At 47.3% G+C, this 18,972-nt stretch overlaps 2 protein-coding genes across 6 annotated transcripts in view; one reads left to right on the forward strand and one right to left on the reverse strand.

Moving 5' to 3' along the window:
- EPHA1 (EPH receptor A1) overlaps positions 1–6,055 on the forward strand; it is a 34,057-nt gene extending 28,002 nt beyond the window's left edge. The window contains exons 10-18 of the mRNA XM_038145018.1: positions 255–310; positions 589–711; positions 815–1,000; positions 1,433–1,494; positions 1,883–2,092; positions 2,679–2,828; positions 3,487–3,680; positions 3,998–4,153; positions 5,018–6,055. Of these exons, the coding sequence (XP_038000946.1) occupies positions 255–310; positions 589–711; positions 815–1,000; positions 1,433–1,494; positions 1,883–2,092; positions 2,679–2,828; positions 3,487–3,680; positions 3,998–4,153; positions 5,018–5,096 (1,216 nt within the window). The 3' untranslated portion in view covers positions 5,097–6,055. The remainder of the gene's footprint in view (positions 1–254; positions 311–588; positions 712–814; positions 1,001–1,432; positions 1,495–1,882; positions 2,093–2,678; positions 2,829–3,486; positions 3,681–3,997; positions 4,154–5,017) is intronic.
- A 3,482-nt stretch (positions 6,056–9,537) lies between these two features.
- Positions 9,538–18,972, reverse strand: part of ZYX (zyxin) — a 29,498-nt gene continuing 20,063 nt past the window's right edge. For 3 of the 5 annotated variants that reach the window (XM_038145487.1, XM_038145142.1, XM_038145305.1), the window contains exons 2-10: positions 18,272–18,532; positions 14,406–14,608; positions 13,341–13,433; positions 12,537–13,043; positions 12,089–12,230; positions 11,835–12,004; positions 11,499–11,677; positions 11,119–11,239; positions 9,538–10,724 (exon numbers count right to left, since the gene is read on the reverse strand). In XM_038145487.1, the coding sequence (XP_038001415.1) occupies positions 10,614–10,724; positions 11,119–11,239; positions 11,499–11,677; positions 11,835–12,004; positions 12,089–12,230; positions 12,537–13,043; positions 13,341–13,433; positions 14,406–14,608; positions 18,272–18,521 (1,776 nt within the window). In that variant the 5' untranslated portion in view covers positions 18,522–18,532 and the 3' untranslated portion in view covers positions 9,538–10,613. The remainder of the gene's footprint in view (positions 10,725–11,118; positions 11,240–11,498; positions 11,678–11,834; positions 12,005–12,088; positions 12,231–12,536; positions 13,044–13,340; positions 13,434–14,405; positions 14,609–18,271; positions 18,533–18,972) is intronic. The other 2 variants (XM_038145214.1, XM_038145397.1) reach the window with 1 other exon arrangement.

The raw sequence follows: 18,972 nt of genomic DNA on the forward strand, positions 1-18,972 counted from the left end.
ATAAACAGAAATTAATCTGTAACTCAGCCCAAAATTCCCTCTATGAAAACAAAGCTGTACTTCTAAATGTTAATGAAGCATCACATTTTATTGCCAGCTGTACTGTTCCAAGTAGGTGTAGTGTCTGGTCCCACTTTGCTCTGTGCTACTCTGAACTCTGTCCCTAACCAACTAGGGCAGACACCTTGGAAGTCTTGCTTTTCCCTTTGCTATTTGCTGACCATTTTATTTTCACAACTCTTTTTGATGTTCAGGAGGGCTCGTCGGAGGCACGCACGGCCGGATTACAATACTTCGGGCTTTGAGCGAGGTGAGGTTCAAAGGGGTAATAAAACCAGGGGGAAGCCTAGAACGTGTTGGAAGGAATGAAAAGAAACATTAGTTTGAAACCAGACTCTGGTATGGCTTTTCTGATGTAATTTGCCTCTTCCCACAACCGTTCTACTCTTCTGGCGTAGGTTTGGTAGATTTTTTTACTGCCATTGTCAGAAGCCCATGGATTCACTTCTGCTTTTGTAATTATGCTTTAAAAAAGGTTGTCCAAAGAGTGGACAGGTTAATTTGCTCTTTTGTTTCCCTTTACCACAGAGAAGGTCTGGTTGAAACCCTATGTAGACCTGCAACCATATGATGACCCCAGCAGAGGTGTGCTGGAATTCACTAAGGAACTGGATGTCTCTTGCGTCACTATGGAGAATGTGATTGGAGAGGGTGAGTTACTTATTGCTCTCCCTGCCTTTCAGTTTCCCCACACTGTTGTTTTGCTGTCTCTCCTCAAGTTGATCTGTGACATTTTGCCTGTGGTTGTCCTCAGGGGAGTTTGGGGAGGTCTATCGTGGGTCCCTGCGACTTCCAGGGAAAGAACGTATTGTGGTTGCTATCAAGACTCTGAAGTCAACATATTCAGACTCACAGTGGTGGAACTTTCTGCGTGAAGCAACAATTATGGGACAGTTCAATCACCCGAACATTGTGCGTCTGGAGGGAGTTGTCACCAAAAGTAAGTAAGAGTGTGTGAGAGAGAGTCCTGCAATGAGAGCAGAAACTGGCACATTTCTCAGGCCTTAGAGAGTTTGCTGTCAGAGAGGCTGTTCTGGGAGAAGACAGGCATTCTCATGTCAGAGAATGAGGAAAGGAGGAGAGAGATGGATTTCCAACAGAGTCCTGAGGCAATGTTAGGAGAGGTCTGTGAGAGCTGGTGAGTGGATGAGAAGTCTGGATCGTGTGAGGGATGCTGCAGGGTCATATGTGCATATAAGGAGGAGTACAAGATCACTGGGAGATGTGTAAGGAGAAGGGGCAGCCAGCTGTGCCAGTGGAGTGGGGGTGTTAGCTGAGGTTGGACATGGTTCTCTGTGTTGGGAAATACAGAGAGCATTGAAAGGCATGAGTAGAATTTGAAAATGGCTGAAACTCTGTTGTCTTCCTCAAGGGAGGCCAATGATGATCATCACTGAATATATGGAAAATGGAGCGCTGGATACCTTCCTCCGGGTGAGAAAGTCCAATCTGTAATAGGCTTGTGTGCTGCCAGAACTTGCACTTGACCTGGATTTAAGGCCCTAAAATAAAACTAGAAGTAAGATCCAGACATCCACTTACTTTCTGCTTACTGACATTTCCAGTGTCAGCAGCAGAAGCTTAATGCCATCCAGTTTGTTCAGTGATGAGAGTGGCGTCTTTGGTAGTTGAAATACAACTGCTTAATGATAACTGGAGACCACCACCAGTCCCTTAGTGAGAACCTGTTGGGGCCTTTGGGCTGCAGCATTGCCTTTTTGCTTGTTCACCACTGTCCGCTTTTGTATGTTGATAAGGTCAGTGACTAGAAACCTAGCGGATCGGTGTCACTTCTCTCATTTCTTCTTCTTCTTCCATGCAGGAGAATGAGGAAAAATTTAGCCCTGTGCAGCTTGTGAGCATGCTGCAGGGAATAGCCTCTGGCATGACCTACCTTTCAGAACACAATTACGTGCACCGGGATCTGGCTGCTCGCAACATCCTGGTAACACGCAGTCTCCAGTGCAAGGTGTCTGACTTCGGTCTCTCCCGAATTTTGGAGAATGATGCAGAGGGAACCTATGAAACCAAGGTAACGCAAACCCAATCTTTCAGCTTTGTGAATTAAGTGTAGGCTCTGAGGAAAACCTGTAGTAAAATTGCAAGTCATGGTGTGGATGGTTCGGAAGGTAGTGCTTTAATCTCCGGAGTCCAGGTTGATTTTGTTTGCTAAGAAATTCAGAGGGACTGTGGTGAGAAGCAAAATGAGAAGCAAAATAAGAGTTCTGATCTTTTGGACTCAGTTACTAAATCTAGCTTTGAAGATAGCCTCGCTGTGATCAGAGTTTTGGACTAGAGTCATCTCCATGTCTCTTTCAATGAAAGTTCCAGTAATTCTAATGCATGGTGTCCTTCAAAGCAGGGCTGTGACTAGTGTCAGGCTCTTACTCCCACAGCAGAGATTTTGTGTAGCATTCAACTGAACAGAGGGCTTAAACTCATATACTTTCCAAGAATATTTCTCTCCTTTTGAGAAATTTCCCTGGAGTGGCTACATGTCGCTTCAAATGAAGTGGGCTTAATCTCTGAACCACTTTGTAAGGTCCTTGCATGAAAACACTGGAGAAATACAACTCAATTGTATATGCTGGATACACTATGTTCCTGCTGTTTTACAGGGTGGTAAAATTCCTATCCGATGGACAGCCCCAGAGGCCATTGCTCATCGCATTTTCACTTCAGCCAGTGATGTCTGGAGCTTTGGAATCGTCATGTGGGAGGTGCTGTCATTTGGTGACAAGCCATATGGGCACATGACCAATCAAGAGGTAACAGACATTGAGTTCAAGAGCTGATTTAAAAGATAAACGAGGCATGTGGGAAAAACCTTTATAGATCTACCTCAGCCTGCAGTCTCGACTTTCTTTTGAACACATAACTGCTGTGTTTCCCTCCCTGCTTAAAATCAGTGCAACCAAGTCAAGGGCAGTAAGTATTGACGCGTCAACAGCAAGAGAAGTGTTAAAGAGTGTTTAAATCAGCCATGGCATTTGGATCTGGGGATACTTTCTATTGGTTTTGTTTTCTCCTTCTTTTGGCTCTGGTGCATTATGTCTGGTCTTATTCTAGGCTCAGTACATGCTGTTAAAATGATTCCTCAGAGTCTGGTTCCCCTTCTCTCACTGTGCCAGGACCATTTGGTCCTCACTTTTCCTTACTTCTCATGAGCATGTCCTGAGTCGTAAATGGGAGCTAAACTAGTAAAGGACTGAAAACACATGCATATATGCCACTTAAGTTTTTGGCATCCCTTAGGTGTTTTGATCCTGTGCCATGCTGCCCAAACCCTGTGTCATACACATGTAATCTACACCAACCCCTCCCTGGCTGCACATTATGAAATGGTGAATGGCTGCTCCCAGAGGTCTCTGCCTCCTCTTCTGCACTCTCTGCTCTTGGCCAGATTTCTCTGTGTCCTCTGTGCAGGTGATGAAAAGCTTAGAGGACGGGTACCGGCTCCCCCCACCTGTGGATTGCCCATCTATCCTCTACGAACTCATGAAGAGTTGCTGGTCACACGATCGGATGAGGCGGCCTCATTTTCAGGAAATCCGGGCACAGCTGCAACATTTCATCTCAAGTCCCCAGCTCCTCCGGCCTGTTGCAGACTTTGATCCCAGGTAAGCAGGCAGTCACCAGAGGAGGAGGGGTTAACTGAGACACTTCACCTCCCTGTCTCCAGCAGAAGGAGAGGCAATGAGAGCCATGCAGACTGGAAAGATGCACCTTGAGTGCTCCATGTGCAGAAGACAGTGGTCATCTGTGTCTCCTGGTGGCAGAGGGCAGAGCCATTGGCCTGCTCTGACCTCAGTGTGCAGAGAGCAGATTAGCTGGCTCAGCCCTGGTGGAGGGTGCTTCCTTCCCCTTTGGTTACTGTCTCCTAGTGCTGTCCATTTCAGAGGGTTGCCTGGCTAACGAAGGGTTTCTGTGTCCTTAGGGTAACACTCCGTCTCCCCAGCTGCAGTGGATCTGATGGCATCCCCTACCGATCCATCCCCGAGTGGCTGGAATCAATTCGCATGAAGCGCTACATCTCCAACTTCCGCACTGCCGGCCTGGACACCATGGAGTCCATTCTGGAGCTCACTGCTGAGTAAGTGCAGGCCAGGCTCCCACAGGGCACCTCGGGCTCTGCTACAAGTAGCTGTGCTCATCCCTGTGCGATCTCAACAGGCACTCATATTTACTTGGAAGGCTTCTCTCCTTCCATCTCCATGCAGTTAAATCGAAGTGGACTGGCTTCTTGACCTAAAACGGAAGAATCAGCCCAGAACTGGGAGCAGCCCAAACTGTGAGACAAATTCCCCAGTTATCCATGTCCATGCTTGAGGCTCTCCAGGGGTCTTCAGCTGCTCTGAACTCTCATTGAGACACAAACAGCAAGGGGAAAGAATAGATGGCAAACAAATCTCTAACCTGACCGTCTCCCCACTCTCACAGGACTTTGTAGGATAATTTCCTTGCCACAAACTCCATAGAGACTAGTGATATTCCCCCCACTTCATCAGCCAGGCACTGTTGTGTCATAGAGCAAATCTTTCTGGGCTCCTCAGAAGGACTCAGAACACAGCTGTATTATTTTGTCAGGGATGTTCAGCCAGCTCCAACCAGGGCAGTTACATGAAACAAATGAGCAGGCACAGACCTGCTGAAGGGTTGAGACATGGCCCCTATCACAAAGCTGATTTAATCACAAGTCCTGATTTACTGGGAGCCCAGGCTTAGCCATGAGGTGGAAGAGGTCAGTTGACTGGGTGGGCAGAGGTAGTCAGGGGAGGGCAGGAATATCTAGAAGTTTCTTCCATCTAGAGAAATGTAGGTGCACTAGGAGGCACTGAGGAAAAGGAAGCTTTCTGAACTAATTCTTGGTAACTGTTTCTGCCCTTACCCACACCCTTGTCCCTAAGGAACAAGGATAGCAATTAATTTTCTTCCTTTCTTTTCCCATTTCCTTCAGGGACTTGAAACAGATGGGAGTGTCACTTCCAGGCCACCAGAAGAGGATCTTGTGCAGCATCCAAGGCTTTAAAGAATGATCAGTTATTGCATTCTTAAGCTTGAAAAATGCCCATCCTTACCAGATATCACTTGGAATCATTCCTATGGCAATTGCTTCCAAATGAGTGACTGGATAAGCAAAGCAAAACAACCAGAACTGAAAAAGCTCGTGAGGCAACACCACCTGCTCTCATTTCTGTTCCTTCTTGCTTTAGCTCTACGGCAGCCATCAATGTTTCAGAGCACTGGTCTTAGAAAATATTCTGTGTTTTCTGCGGTCCACTTTGTGCAGCACTAAGTAGGCCCTGTAGTCCTCGTGCTGGACTTTCAGACCCTCAGTATATCACATGGAATACAAAGTGGGTGGAGGGTGGTGGATAATGTTTTAAGATTGGAGATGAGGGTGATGTTTTAAGATTGAGATAGATTGGGACATTCAGGGAACAGGCACAAGAATACAGACAGGTAGAGACAGGGCTCATTCACTCCTTGGCATACATTCCTTCTCACTTCAGCACCCTTCTGTCTTTCTTATTTTGCATCAGGGACAAACTATTCAGTCTTCATAAGGCTGCTGGTAAGCCATATGTTTTATAATGCAGCTGTTCTTGCCTGAACATCACCCTGTGGTGTACTTTCTTCTTTGGAGGAGAAACTGGGAGCAGAAGCACACCCCGCTGTAACTTGTGTGATCACATCACCTCAGCATGTTGCTGTTTTGCACATGCACATTTCAGTGGGAAGATTTACATCTCTCTAAACTGCTTAATACCTTCTCTTGTGCCGTGGACAGAAAACCCTATACGTATCCATTTTTCTCTGCCCCTTTTTAAAAGAGACAATAGTCTTGTTTGGCTGGAATAGGGTATTTGTAACAGAAAAATGTGTAGGTGGTCTGTCTTACTCCTTCTCTGTGGAGGAAATGTTATTATTTATCGGATCTTAAGACAGTTATAGTCTGTAAATAATATTTTATAAATAAACCTGTGGCAGAGCAGGCTGTGTTGGAATTCTTTGGCTTATTTCAAATATGATTGAGACCTTTAGCATACATGTCATGAGTCCCAGCAGGATCCTTACATCCATCAGCAGTTGTTTCAGCTGATGGTCTTTGTCCATTTAACTGCAGATGTAAGTGCAATTGCATTAGGATTAAAGGATACCTTTGCAGCTGATCACTTCAGATTTTTTTCCAACCCATTTACAGGCATATCTATCTAACATCTGAGTCCATTGTTTTACAGATCCTGTGATTATTCTTAATCATAAATATTAGCAACTACTGCTGTGTTTGATGAAATACATGTGAGTAGTACTTCTTTCTCCTGCAGACTAGACTGTCCAGGAGAAAGAAAAATTCTCACTGATGTTCCTGAGACTTTCTCCCACTCGGGAAGAGTAGCTACCTCAAAATTTATTTTTCAAGTCTAGGTTGATGAAGGTGAGTGCTGCACATTCAGCAATGTGACTTCTAGAGGAATCCATAACTGTATAATGCTCTAAAATATTAAGGCTCTAAATTAACACTGCTGCTTCTGGGAAGGCCTTGCTTAACCATAGATGACAGGAGGGCTGAGAAGCAGAGACCCAAAGAACTGCAACCTGATGCAAGAAAGCTGGTTTCTATACAACACAGACCATGGCTACTCAAGTCACTGTAACTATAGCAAGAGAGAGCTGAAAAGCAAAAAAGCAAAGCTCTGAGTTTTTAGTGTTATCAGTCTTAGCAATAGATGTCTTTAACATGAAGTACAGGTAACCAGTAAAGTTGCTACCTGGCAGATGCCCAAGCTAGCAGATAAGCCCTGATGAGGCTGACGCAAGATTAGGAGCTTGTGTCATGCACATGTAAACTTTGGCCTGTCACTGCAGGTGATAGGGAAGTGGGAGTGGTTGATACATTGGGTATTTGTGCTGCCTTGCAGAGGGACCGTAATTAGGGGGCAGAAATGAGAAGAGAGGAGATTCAGGAAGTTGAACCAAGGGAAAGGCAGAGCCTCACAACTGGGGAGGAATAGTGTCATGTGCCAGTACAAGCTGGGGACTGGAAGGCTGCTTTGCAGGAAAGGACTTGCTGGTCATTGTGAACAGAAAGTTGCACCTGAGCCCTTTAGCAAAAGAAGACAACAGTAACCTGGGCTGCATTTCAGCAACTGCATCACCAGTAACTGGAAGGAGGCAATTATTCCTCTTTATTTAAGCATTGGTCAGACACCTGAAGTGTTATGTCCAGTTTTGGGGTTCCCAGTGCAAAAAAAAGGATATAAACTTAATGGAGCAAGTCCAGTGAAAGGCCACTGTGGTTCTGAAGGGAATTAGAGCACATGACATACAGGAAGAAACTGAGAGAGCTGGAGGCTGTTCAGCCTCAAGAGGAGAATGGGTGGCTTTTATCATTGTTTATAAATACCTGATGGGAGTAAAAAAGGAGCCAGACATTCCTCAGTGGTATCCAGTGAAAGAAGCAGCTGTGAGAACACACCAAAATGCAGTACATTCCATTTGAAGGTGAGAAAAACTTACACTGAGAGTTGTTAACACTGGAACAGATTATCCAGGTCTCATCCTTTAAGGTATTAAAAAGCAACCTGCTATGGTTGACCCTGCTCTGAGCAGGGAGGTCCCCTCCAACTTCGAGTGTTAGGAGCTGCTGAATCAGCTGGCCTGGTAGAGAAAAGGCTGTTCAGTTCCATGTCCTCGGGGTACAGCCAGCAGCAAGCCCGAGCATGTATTCCCAATAGGCACTCATGCACAGAAAATCCCCAAGTCTATAATGTGTGCACGTCTATAAATGCACACACTGTACATGACTGGCCGGAGGCAGAGAGCAGAGCAGACATGCAAGCACAGCACAAACAGCCTAATCCTCTTCCCGGCTCCGGCTGATCAGGATGAACCTGTTAGAGGGAAACACATACATGTACACGATGGATCCCTCTAGTGCCCAAGACCAACCATCCTGCAGCTGGCTCCAAGCCCTGGAGCCTGAGCTGCTCTCCTCAGTTGCTGGCACCAGGATACGCAAATCCTCAAGGCCTACAGACCTGCAGCAGTGGTGGGCATGCAGACATGCACACACGCACCCTGGAGTCCTCCAGGAGTTAGCCTTAGTCACTGGCTCTACCCAGCAGATGGCTCCAGGACTCCCTGGTCTCCCGGTGTCCTCACATACAGATGCAAACTCTTCCCTTTCAGCTGGTCTCCAGACCCACGAGTGACTCCTGAGAGCCTGAGCAGCTCACTCCCACACATCTTCACAGCCAGACCCACAGCCATGCTATGTCCTGGCTCTCAAATCTCTTACCTTACTCACCAGCTACTCTGACTTGATTTTGCTGGCGATAACACAAGGACATACACACTCACACAATATGCATGCACTCAGGTCTGTCCAGTTGCTGGCATTCAGATCCACTTGCACTGAACAGATCGCATGCAGAGAACAACAAAAAAAAGCTACTATGAAGGCAGGACAGATCGCACTGAGGACACACAGGGCATGGCCAGACAAGTGTACTGCGTACGTGCAGCCACCTCCTTCTGTGCCTTCTTCCCGTCAGTTTTTCCCCATGGCACTTCCCATCCTTGATCACTCCTGTTTCCTGCCTTTGATCTCCCCCCTACACATCCCATGCTCCTCAGAGGGGAAACTTCCCTTTAACGCACAAGGTAGTCCCTTCCCATTAACTCCACTGGATAGGTCTCCTACCCAGACACCAAGGCTATGGTCCTCTGATAGCTCTGGGAAGAGCAGAATTAGTGCTTCTCTACCCCAGCATTGCTCCTCCCTGCACTCCTTGGTGTTTGTGGGCACAAATTTTTAATAACACGGTCTAGAAACAGCCTCTCACAACAATGCCTACAAACTAGCAACAACTACTATAAGAAAAATAAATGGATGATTTATTCTCTACTCATTCTATAGAAAACCTCAAGACATTTGCTGGATCAATTTACAAGGAGTCATTAAAGATTTTCCCCAAACTGGCAAGAGATCAAGAGTAGGTTTCAGGTCTCTGAAGTGTAAAAACATTGGTGCTTAGCACAAAGAGGAGTTTCAACTGCAGTGACCATCACAGTACCATGCTTTGAACCATAAACATAAGCACAAACACTTTCTGAGAAGCATTAGTTAGGGGAAAGCAAACAAAGTGTGCACTTCTATTACAACCCACTTCCATCTTGCTGGAACACCCACCTCCAACTGATATGTAAAGCAGACTACAATATTGCTGTAACTGAACTGCAGTCTTGCACTGTTTGAAATGAGAGTTATTCTTCAGGCACAGAAAAACAGAAGTCTGGAAAGGAGACCAAGAGGTGGATAGGGAAAGGTCACATTCAGACTCCTGCTCTCTGGAGGCTGGGTGGAATAGCCTTATATACATTTGGCAATGTATAAAAAAGCTGTGCAGTGGCAGTTCTACTGCCAAAGACAGCAACTCTCACGGGTGGCTGAACAAACACAGCAGACACAGGTTAATGGAAAAAAACCCACACATTTTATTGAATGCAAACAGTGGTTGGACAGTGCTGTTATTCAAAATGTTTGTTCAGTTTGAGACAGTTTCTAGTCCAGGAAATGGGGCTCGGTGCAGTAACGCTCAGAGCCAGACAGTACATTGCAATTACACCGCGGCTTTCACCGACAGCAGTGAAAGAAACCCTACTGGAACAGGAGACATTCCTCAGTCTGCTGAATCCTCATCCACGCACCGAGACGCCTCCTCACCATGTGCTGCCCGTCCTTATGACAGTCTTTATTTGTAAACATGCATTCTTTGGACTGCTTTGCTACTCTGGTTCCCAGCCTGGCTGTCCAGAAACCGCACTGGGAAACAATTCATTTTGGGAAGGGGAAGATTTTTTTATTTAAAGTTTCCAAACTCAGAAACAGAGTAGTATTTCAAACACTGCCAGTTTAATCTGGCCAAGGGAAAAAAAGACAAGACAGTTAATCAGTAAAATCCATTAGAGACAGAAAAGCTATAGCAGGTTAGCTTTTTCCAGCAACAGTAACAGATTTGCACTACTTTATGCCTCCACACTCTAACCCAGGTGAGGGAGCAGGCAGAGGAACACATCCTGATGAGGTGTCACAAGATATAAAATAAAAGACAGAAGTGGTGCCAAGATGCAGGCTTCCACCTTCTCAAGTCACTTCATCGTTCTTTGCTCCATGGAACTGAAGAATGCTCTCAGCCCTTCCCAGCATCTGCCACCAGGCCCTTCTTGCTTCTTCCACCAGGCGGTGGTGGAGCTCTGATCTTTCTCCACCAGAGTCTTGAGGAAACGGCAATTGTGCACTCACCTTGATCACAGCCCCCAGCCTGGAATACACTGTGGCCAGGAAGCGGTGGCAGGACAAGAGGTCCTTTCTTGGTGGATGTGCAGAGTGAAGTCTAGGAGCAGTGAATCCTACATGAGTGAAAAACTGCGCTGGCATAGTCTCCGTTGGTAGCAGTCTGCCTTGTCAGGCAGAGGGGTAGGACAATTGCAGGGAGGGGAGGAGTATTGAGTGCGGGGGTCTCGAGGGAACGGCCCCTCCGAGCTCCTCAGCGCGCCGTTTTTGCACGGACGGTGTGACACTTGATACACAGCACGTGCCCATCCAGAGGAAAGCACCCATTCTCGTCTGCTTCAATGGACAAGGGCTTCCCACAGTCCTAAACAGGAAGAGGGAGCTCAGTGATGGCCAAGAACAGGGTGAAGGCATTCAAGGACATAAGAAATACTCCACAGGGTCAGGACAATCGCTCACAGCCCACTGCTCTGTCCTTGGTGGTGCTAATAGGAGATGCTGTTTTGAGGGGAGAGCAATCCGAGCAAGTTGCCCTCCTACAAACAGCTGATGTATTGGGGTGGTAGAGAATGCAACAACCCTGCACAGTCCCCGTGTTCATGCCTGTGAATGTCTAATCTTTGCCTAAACATGCTTCAGAAACACTGGAGATTCATTCAAAACAACTTCAGAGAGTTTGGTCAGCATAGACAACAAAGGTGCCCAGTTGCTGGTGATGGGCACAAGAGACATGGGAGGAGTGGGGCCACCAGGCTTACCTCACACTTGTAACATTTCATGTGGAAATTTTTCTCCAGTGCAACAACACGCACTGTCTCATCCTTTCCAGGCTCTGGCATGATAGGTTCACTACAGACTGAGCAGCGTGGAGCATACTTCCTGCAACACAGAACCATGGAGGAGACCATGACCACCATGGTGACATTCAGGGAAGGCTTCTCAGTGCTGTTCAATGGCATTAGCAGCAGAGGAATAATAAATGTTTAGGAGGAAAGACATCTTCATACTTTGCTGACTCATTTTTAACTTCACGTCTGACAGACACATGGGCAACCCAACCCCCTACTGCAGCAAAAAGAACCAGGTGTGAGGGAATCTGCCCTCTCCCATACACCACATGGACGTGCTCTCTCCATACCTGTGGTAGTCATCCACACAGTGAGGCTGGTTGGACTGGTCCACAATAAAAGAGGTGCCCTCCAGGGGGGTATGGCACATCACGCAGGTGAAGCACTGGGGATGGTATGAGTTGCCAGTGGCCTTCAGCATCCGGTCTGTGATGGTCTGCTTGCAGACACTGCACTTTTCCAAGGTGCTCTGAGCCCAAAGAAAACAAGTAAGACACATGAATCCAATCTCCCACCCCTGTGAGGCTACACCACAGAAAGCAAAGGTGGAAGGAAGAAGGGAAAGCAAGAGAGAACAACCACAGCAAGCTCAGTTCTCTCCAGCAGCTTTCACCCCAGTGACTCACAGCATAGCAGTCCTCGCAGAAGGGCTTCTCATCCACATTGTAGAACTGCTGCCCCTGCAGCTGCTTCTCACATTTGAAGCAGGTGAAGCATTCCACGTGGAAGAGGCGGTCCAGGGCCCTCACAGCTGGCTGGGTTCGTGACAGGGGCTTCCGGCAGAAGCCACAGAGCTCTGTCAATGGAAAAGGAAAGGGATCAGGAGAGATGAAAACCCATCACAGTCTTGATCCTACTGCTGTCTATTGAAGGCACGCACCAGAAGTTGCAGCCTCTGCTGGGGGTGGATGCTCCATATCCTTCATGAGTTTTTGGGTCAACTTCTCCAGCTCTTCTACCTCCTTCATTGTCAGACAGGAATTCCCCCTAGGCGGATCTGCACTGGAACCCGTGGGCCTATGCTGCAGGAAGAGGAAGCATTAAATCCCAAAAGTCAGACTCCCTCCCACCTTGTCCCTAAAGAACCTATTTCCCTAGCCTTTACAGGTCCTCTCTGTTCATCTCTAGAAACAATCTGCCATCCACTGCGCTTGAGTCTTCCCACCTTCATATGAAGTCCTTCCCCTCTGCACTACAATCTCTATAGCTACATCTCCTTCAGATGAGTAACAGTCTCCCATAGCCTGGGGCAGATCCACCCTCATCCTCTCAACTTCACTCCCGATGTGCCTGCCCAAAGACACCAGTCCCAGGGCTCTTTCCCTTACCGTGTCTCTTGCAGCAGCAGGTTGTTCTGTTGGGCGTGGCTTCTCCTGCACTTGGGGTCTTTCCCTCTGCTGGGCATAGGTGAAATTGGGGGGCTGTGGTCGAGAGGAGGGGCCTGACGGTGAAGGGGCTGTGAACTGAGTCTGAAGGGAGGTAGGGTATCTTGTAGAATTTGAGGGAGCCATTGGAGCACTGTCACCTGATTTGGACACAGACTTTGGAGAGCCAGCAACAGGAGATGGGGTGAATTTAGGGGTAGGCTGAGCAGGAGGGAGAGAGGGGGGTGGAGGGACTGGTGCTTGGGGCTCCTTGCGTTGCTGTGGGGCTGCCCATGGGGTTGGGGTGGGGTTCAAATCCACCCCAGGGGGCTTGAAAGATGAGCTTCCACTTGGCTTTGGAGTGAACTTGGAAGGAAAGGAATGAGGAGTATCTTTGGGTGCAGATAGTACTTCCACAGGGGCTTTTGGGGCCAATGGTTTCTCCAGAGAGCCTGTGGATCCTGAAGTTATCTGTAAAGAGAGGCAGCAGAGAGAAAACAGGCATCAGCAAGGTGGAAGAGAAAATATGCCATCTATAGCAGTGAATCAGCCAGCAGCTATCCAAGACCCAGAGCATGAGGGGTTCCCACACTGTGACATGTTTAGCAGTACTGACAAGTTGCAAGATCCACGTTTTCCAGTCCTTCACCAACACTTCCACGCTATGGTTTATCCACATACTTTAATCTTCAGTAGCACCCTTCTCACTACCTCTGTTCAGCAAACCAGCCACCTCCTCTTCCACCTGCAACACTCTGGACAGCTCACCCGGGATTTGAAGGGGTCATTCTTCTCCATGTCATCCAACATTACAGACAGTGAGTCAATCTCAAGATCAATGCTGCTCATCTTGCCACGTACCTACAGGGCCATCCATGAGGAAAAAGGGAGCAGAGCATGTTACAGGACCAGCCACAGAAATGGATGTATCATTCCCTTACAATGGCGTATTTTGATACTTAAGACTGTGGTACAGATCTGCTCCTTGCTTTGAATGGATAAAAAGCTGGCGAGGATGAACAGGACACAGTCTCAAAGGTCTGCAAACAGTGGGAAAATGCACAGCCCAAGGAAGCTCTCAGACAGATTTAGGTGGGAAAAGACATCTGGACATCTGTAGTCCAACACTCTGCTCACAGCAGGGCTAATTCCCAAGCAACATCAGCTGCTCAAGGCCCCATGCAGATGATTTCACAACATTCCCAATGATACAGGTTCCCCAGTGTTTCTAGGCACACATGCCAGCAATGAGCCACCCTTGGAGTGGAACAGGGTTTTCTTCTGTCCAAGGGGAACTTCCCTTGCCACTTCTGTCCATTGTCTCTTGCTGTGCCCGAGAAAGAAGAATCTGTCTTCTCTCCAGCCCTCCTTTAGGTATTGCAGACTCCAGTCAGACCCCTGCCTTGGTGGCCTCTTCTGCTCAACCCCCAAAGGCTGTTGTGACCTTTCACTGGATTGCATCTCATTCAGTATTCCAGAGCCCAACTGGACGCAGTCCTCCAAGATGCAGCCTCACTAGCACATAAGGGAGGAGTATTTAGTGTCCTTGTCCTTCTCTCCCAGGTGCAGCCCAGCGTGTGGCTGGCCTTTACTGCCACAAGGGAGCATTGCTGGCTTGCATTCAACTCTCTGTCCACCAGGCACCCCAGGTCCTTCCCCACAGAGCCGCAGCCCAGCCAGCTGACCCTAACCTGTACTGGCCCACAGGATGGTAGCATTTCCTGCTTTCCCAGGTTCTCAGGGCTTCCCGCTGCTGAGTTCAGACAGTAGCGAGAAGCTGTCCCAACTCACAGAGCATCACACACAAACCACATTTCCTTGGACCTCACTCACCTGTGGGGCAGGAACCTTGCCCAGAGGTCCTTCGTCGAACATTGGTGGAGGAGGAGGAGGTGGTGGAGAAGGAGGAGAGGGAAAAGCTTCGTCTGGGGCTGGTGGAAAAGGTTCTTCAAAGGGTGGTGGGGGTGGTGGAAATGCACAGTTTGAGGAGAAACTTGCATCCTCCCCAGGTGGAGGAGGAGGTGGCAGCGGCAGGTCTATGGGGAAGAATGAGAATAAAAGCAACTTTGTATCATTTCTTACTCCTAGCCAGGAGGGTTCTTGAAGGTACTGCAACTAGCAGGATCATAGAATAACAGAGGGTTTGGGATGGAAGAGACCTTAAAGAATATCTAGTTCAAACCTCACTGCTATGGGCAAGGACACCACTCACTAGATCAGGATGCTCAGGGCCCCATCTAGTGTGAGCCTGAACACTTCCAGAAATGGGGCATCCACCTCTCTGGGCAACCTGTTTCAGTGCCTCACCACCCTCTGAGTTAAGAATTTCTTCCCGACATCTAATCTAAACCAGCCCTCTTTCAGTTTAAAACCCTTGTCCTTTTACTATCTGTACACATAAAATCTCCATCTCCCTCTTTTTTATAACCCCCTTAAGATAGCAGAAGGACACAATGAGTTCTCCCCAGAGTTTTCTCTTCTCTAGGCTGACAAACCCCAGCTCTCTCATCCTGTCTTCCTAAAAGAGGTGCTCTCACCCTTGGATCAGCTTTGTGGTCTCCTCTGGATTCACTCCAACAAGTCCACATCTTTCTTGTGCTGAGGACCCCAGAGACAGATGCAGCTTTCCAGGTGGGGTCTCACAAGAGTGGAGCAGAGAGGCAGAATCCGTTCCCCATCTGCTGGCCACATCCCTTCCGATGCAGCTCAGGATTCCATCAGCCTTCTGGGCAGTGAGTGCACACTGGTTTCCCTGCACTTACAGGATCTCAGCACCCAGCAAGGACAACTGAACTCCACAGGCTGTTTTTCACCTTGTTCAAAGCTTTTCATAATCATTTAATCTGTCCTCAGTAGCTGCTGCTACTAGTCACTGGGCAGAGTTGCTGTATATTTGGGAAATACATCTCACTATGCTCTTTGTCTCATTCCTTCCTCATTTGTCTCATTTGTTCCTCGTCTCATTCCTTGGTCCCCAGCACACCCTTCTCTTGCCAGTAACTGGCTCAGATTACTGAACACAGGGTAGCATACATGGAATGCCAGTGGACAACCCAGGACCCTGGAGAGCCTGTGTTTCCACATGAAAATAAGCTGCCATCTCAGAGCAGCATAGTAAGCACTACAAGAAAGAAGTGGGGGGAAAAAGAGGCAAGCTGGACCAGTTACCCCTTATGTGTAAGATGAATCTTTGAAACACCTTTGTTTTTCTAGGGGGTAAAACCAGCTTTGATTTCTGAGGCTAGTATGTCTTCACACCCAATATACATTATCACATGAGAAATTTTCCAAAACCCTTCAAAGCAGGCTGAAAGGTCCCAGAGCGCCTCAGTTTTCTTGAAAACCCCACTGCTTCCACCTATTCATATTTGCCAAAGATGCACAACAGGCAAAACCAACCATTTTCTACTACAACACGGACAAATAAATGGGAATCCTCTTCCCTTCATCACATAGGGAAGAAAGCATCCTCTTATCAACCACACAGCAAAGAACATTGAAGGTGAGGAGGTGTAACTTCCACGTGCTTTCTTCCAGACACCCACCTCTCTTCCTACTGCTAGCCCCAGTGAGCAGTAGGGTGAAAGACCAAACTTTTCACTGCAGCTACTCCAAGTGCAACTTTTAACAGCAGTAATCTCATCTTTATATCCAGCTGTTGTCAACAGGCTTTATAAGCACTTCTCATCTGTAACCTAAGGGAGATGATACTGCCCTTTTAGAAAATGAAAGCCAAAATCTTATTAGCCTGTGGAATGCATAAACTGCCCTGGTATGCAACACCTCTTCCAAGCAAGCCTTCTTGTACTGCAGAAATTCTGCTGGGGGGAGGGAGAAATACTATGGATTTTTTTTTTCTTTGAAATTACAGTTTGGGCTCAAGCATGTACATGCTTGCCTTTTGGTTTATCGAAACCATAAGAAACAAAACCCTCATCCGTTGTCACATTGTTTCAAATGCACCAAAAGCCTATTTTATGAATTACTCACAGGACAAGAAAGTTCCCCACAAAGTTGTTACACCAGATTTACAGAATAATCAATACTAAACATAACATTCCTACAGCAACACTAACTTAGCCATCCTGTCATTTAAGACAAACAGTCCAACTGCTACAGCTCTGTATCATCCTACATTTTGTTTGGGGAGTGTATAAGAAAGGCACAGAAGGACTGAAGATATTCACCAGAGGAGGATCAAATCAGATGCATTTCTCTCATGACTGAGTTTTGGTGGCTCATCTGTACTTCAGCTGTCTTGCTGGCAGCCCTTACCCAATGATGACACAGCAGCTTATGACAAATGGTTCTTCTGCTAGTTTTTCTGTCCAGTTACTCTATAATGCCCACTTTAACAATAGGAAAAGCAGGGCAAGCAACACCTAATGCTTCACTCATACTGTATATCAAAAAGTAATTTTTAACATCCATCTGTCTACTTCAGGTAGTATTTGTGTCAGTTTGAGACCTTCCGACAGACACATCCCTAATCTAGACAACTACAGCAGAAAATGACAAGTCCTAAGATGGGACCTTGGTTTCAACAGACACAAGATTCCAGCCAACAACATACAAGAAATAGGTCATTACACTTAGCTGGTACAATTTTAGGAGGCAGAAGGACCAGCATGTCCTTGTGACTTCAGAAATGGGAAAAATGGCTTAATCGCTTTTCTCCTCTAAGCACAGGACCAGTCTTCCCACCATCAGGTCAGCTACCCACTAACTTAGCACACTAAAGTGGAAAATATCAGTGTTGCAAGTCTCTGCTAAACAGTGAAAGAAAAGAAATTTAAACCAGCAGCCAGCATTCTCTGAACATGTGTGTCCTGACTGAGGCACACCCTTTACTTGACAGAGTCTTGGGGAAATAGGCTGTATCAAGGATTAGCAAAGGGTCTCTACAGAAATTTCTGGTGGCCTCATGCTGATCAAGTGCTACAGAGTCACACAACCAGTAACCTGCATCTTAAAGGACACAAAACCAACCAAGCAACAAAACAAGGAACAAAAAAACCCCACTCTACCACTACAGGAAACAAAAAAGGGCACACAAAAAAAAACAAAGAAAAAAGTAAGAAAACCACAGCGAAACAAGAAGTCCCTCTACACAGGAAAACCCAACCCAAACCACTAGGAAAAAGAACCAAACTGTACAAGCCATACAAACTAAACTCTAAGTCTCACTTCCTGTTTACCCTCACTGCCACTATTTTTTCATGCAATTATTTCTCCCTTCTCTTTTCCAGCATCAAAGGGGGCAATTGCAGAGTGCACGAGAAGGACAGTCAGAGATAACCAACTTGAGCTGGGACAAATCACCAAGAAAGAGAACAGCGTGATTCATCACTATCAGGGTCAATTTCTCTGTACTTGCTCTCAGACATGCTGGCCAAAAACTGACTGCAATTACACAACTGTGCACCCAGGGAATACTGTGAAAAATCCACTGCATTCCTCCAGCATCAGTGCAGTGCAGGACAGGCCCCCCCCATCCCTTTCCTAATGGAGACACTATGTACTTTGAGATCTCTTTCCAATCCATTTATCTCCTTATGGAACCTGCTAGCCTCTACAGCAAGAATATCCATCACTTACAGCAGTCATGCCCCTGTTCTCATATTCAGCCCAGCTACAAACCTCCCACCCTGAGAATTCAGAAATGCACATTCACATCTGCCATGCCAGCCTTAACCTACCTTCTGCCAGCAGGGACACGGGTGGTAATGGAATCTCCCCCACCTTCCCCATCTGAGCACGCTGGGCACCAGGACCAGGAGGTGGAGGCAGCGATGACTCTGACGCACCCCCAGCCTTGAAGGGGTTCACCTTGGGCTTAGGGGCAACCACAGGTGCAAACTTCTTCTGTGGGTTGTAGAAGGAAGGGGTAGAAATGTTGATGCTGACTGTGGATGTCATGCGGGTCCCTGGGGCACCTGGGGAGGCCATCTTCTCAGCACCTAGCAGGAGAGAAGAGGGAGGAAACCTACATGAAGTCATCCTTGGGCCAGAGTGGAAATTAATGGAGAAGAGTATGTGAAACAAAGGGATAGAGGAATTTAACTCAGGCCAGAGGCAGAGGTGGCTGAGCAGTGCACTTACAAGACCAGCTCAGGAAAAAAGGAAGAACAAAACCTGCAGACAGCTCGAATGAGCCATCACACTTCACCATTTCAACTCAGGATGGCATTAACCACAACTGGGTTCTTGCAACAGAGAAAACCCAGATTTCCACTGCACTGCAGCCCTGCACCTGTGGTGACCCAAAGGAGGGTGATCCCCCGCATCCCCAAGGATGCCCGCAGAAGGGGAATCAGCATTTCCTCTCCCCCTTTACCCGATAACGCCAGCCGGTTCCTCTCGAGCTCAGCCTGTGACAGCGCCAGCAATGGCCCCTCTC

The sequence above is a fragment of the Motacilla alba genome, chromosome 1 (assembly GCF_015832195.1).
Source record: "Motacilla alba alba isolate MOTALB_02 chromosome 1, Motacilla_alba_V1.0_pri, whole genome shotgun sequence".
In the NCBI taxonomy this organism is placed as follows: domain Eukaryota; kingdom Metazoa; phylum Chordata; class Aves; order Passeriformes; family Motacillidae; genus Motacilla; species Motacilla alba.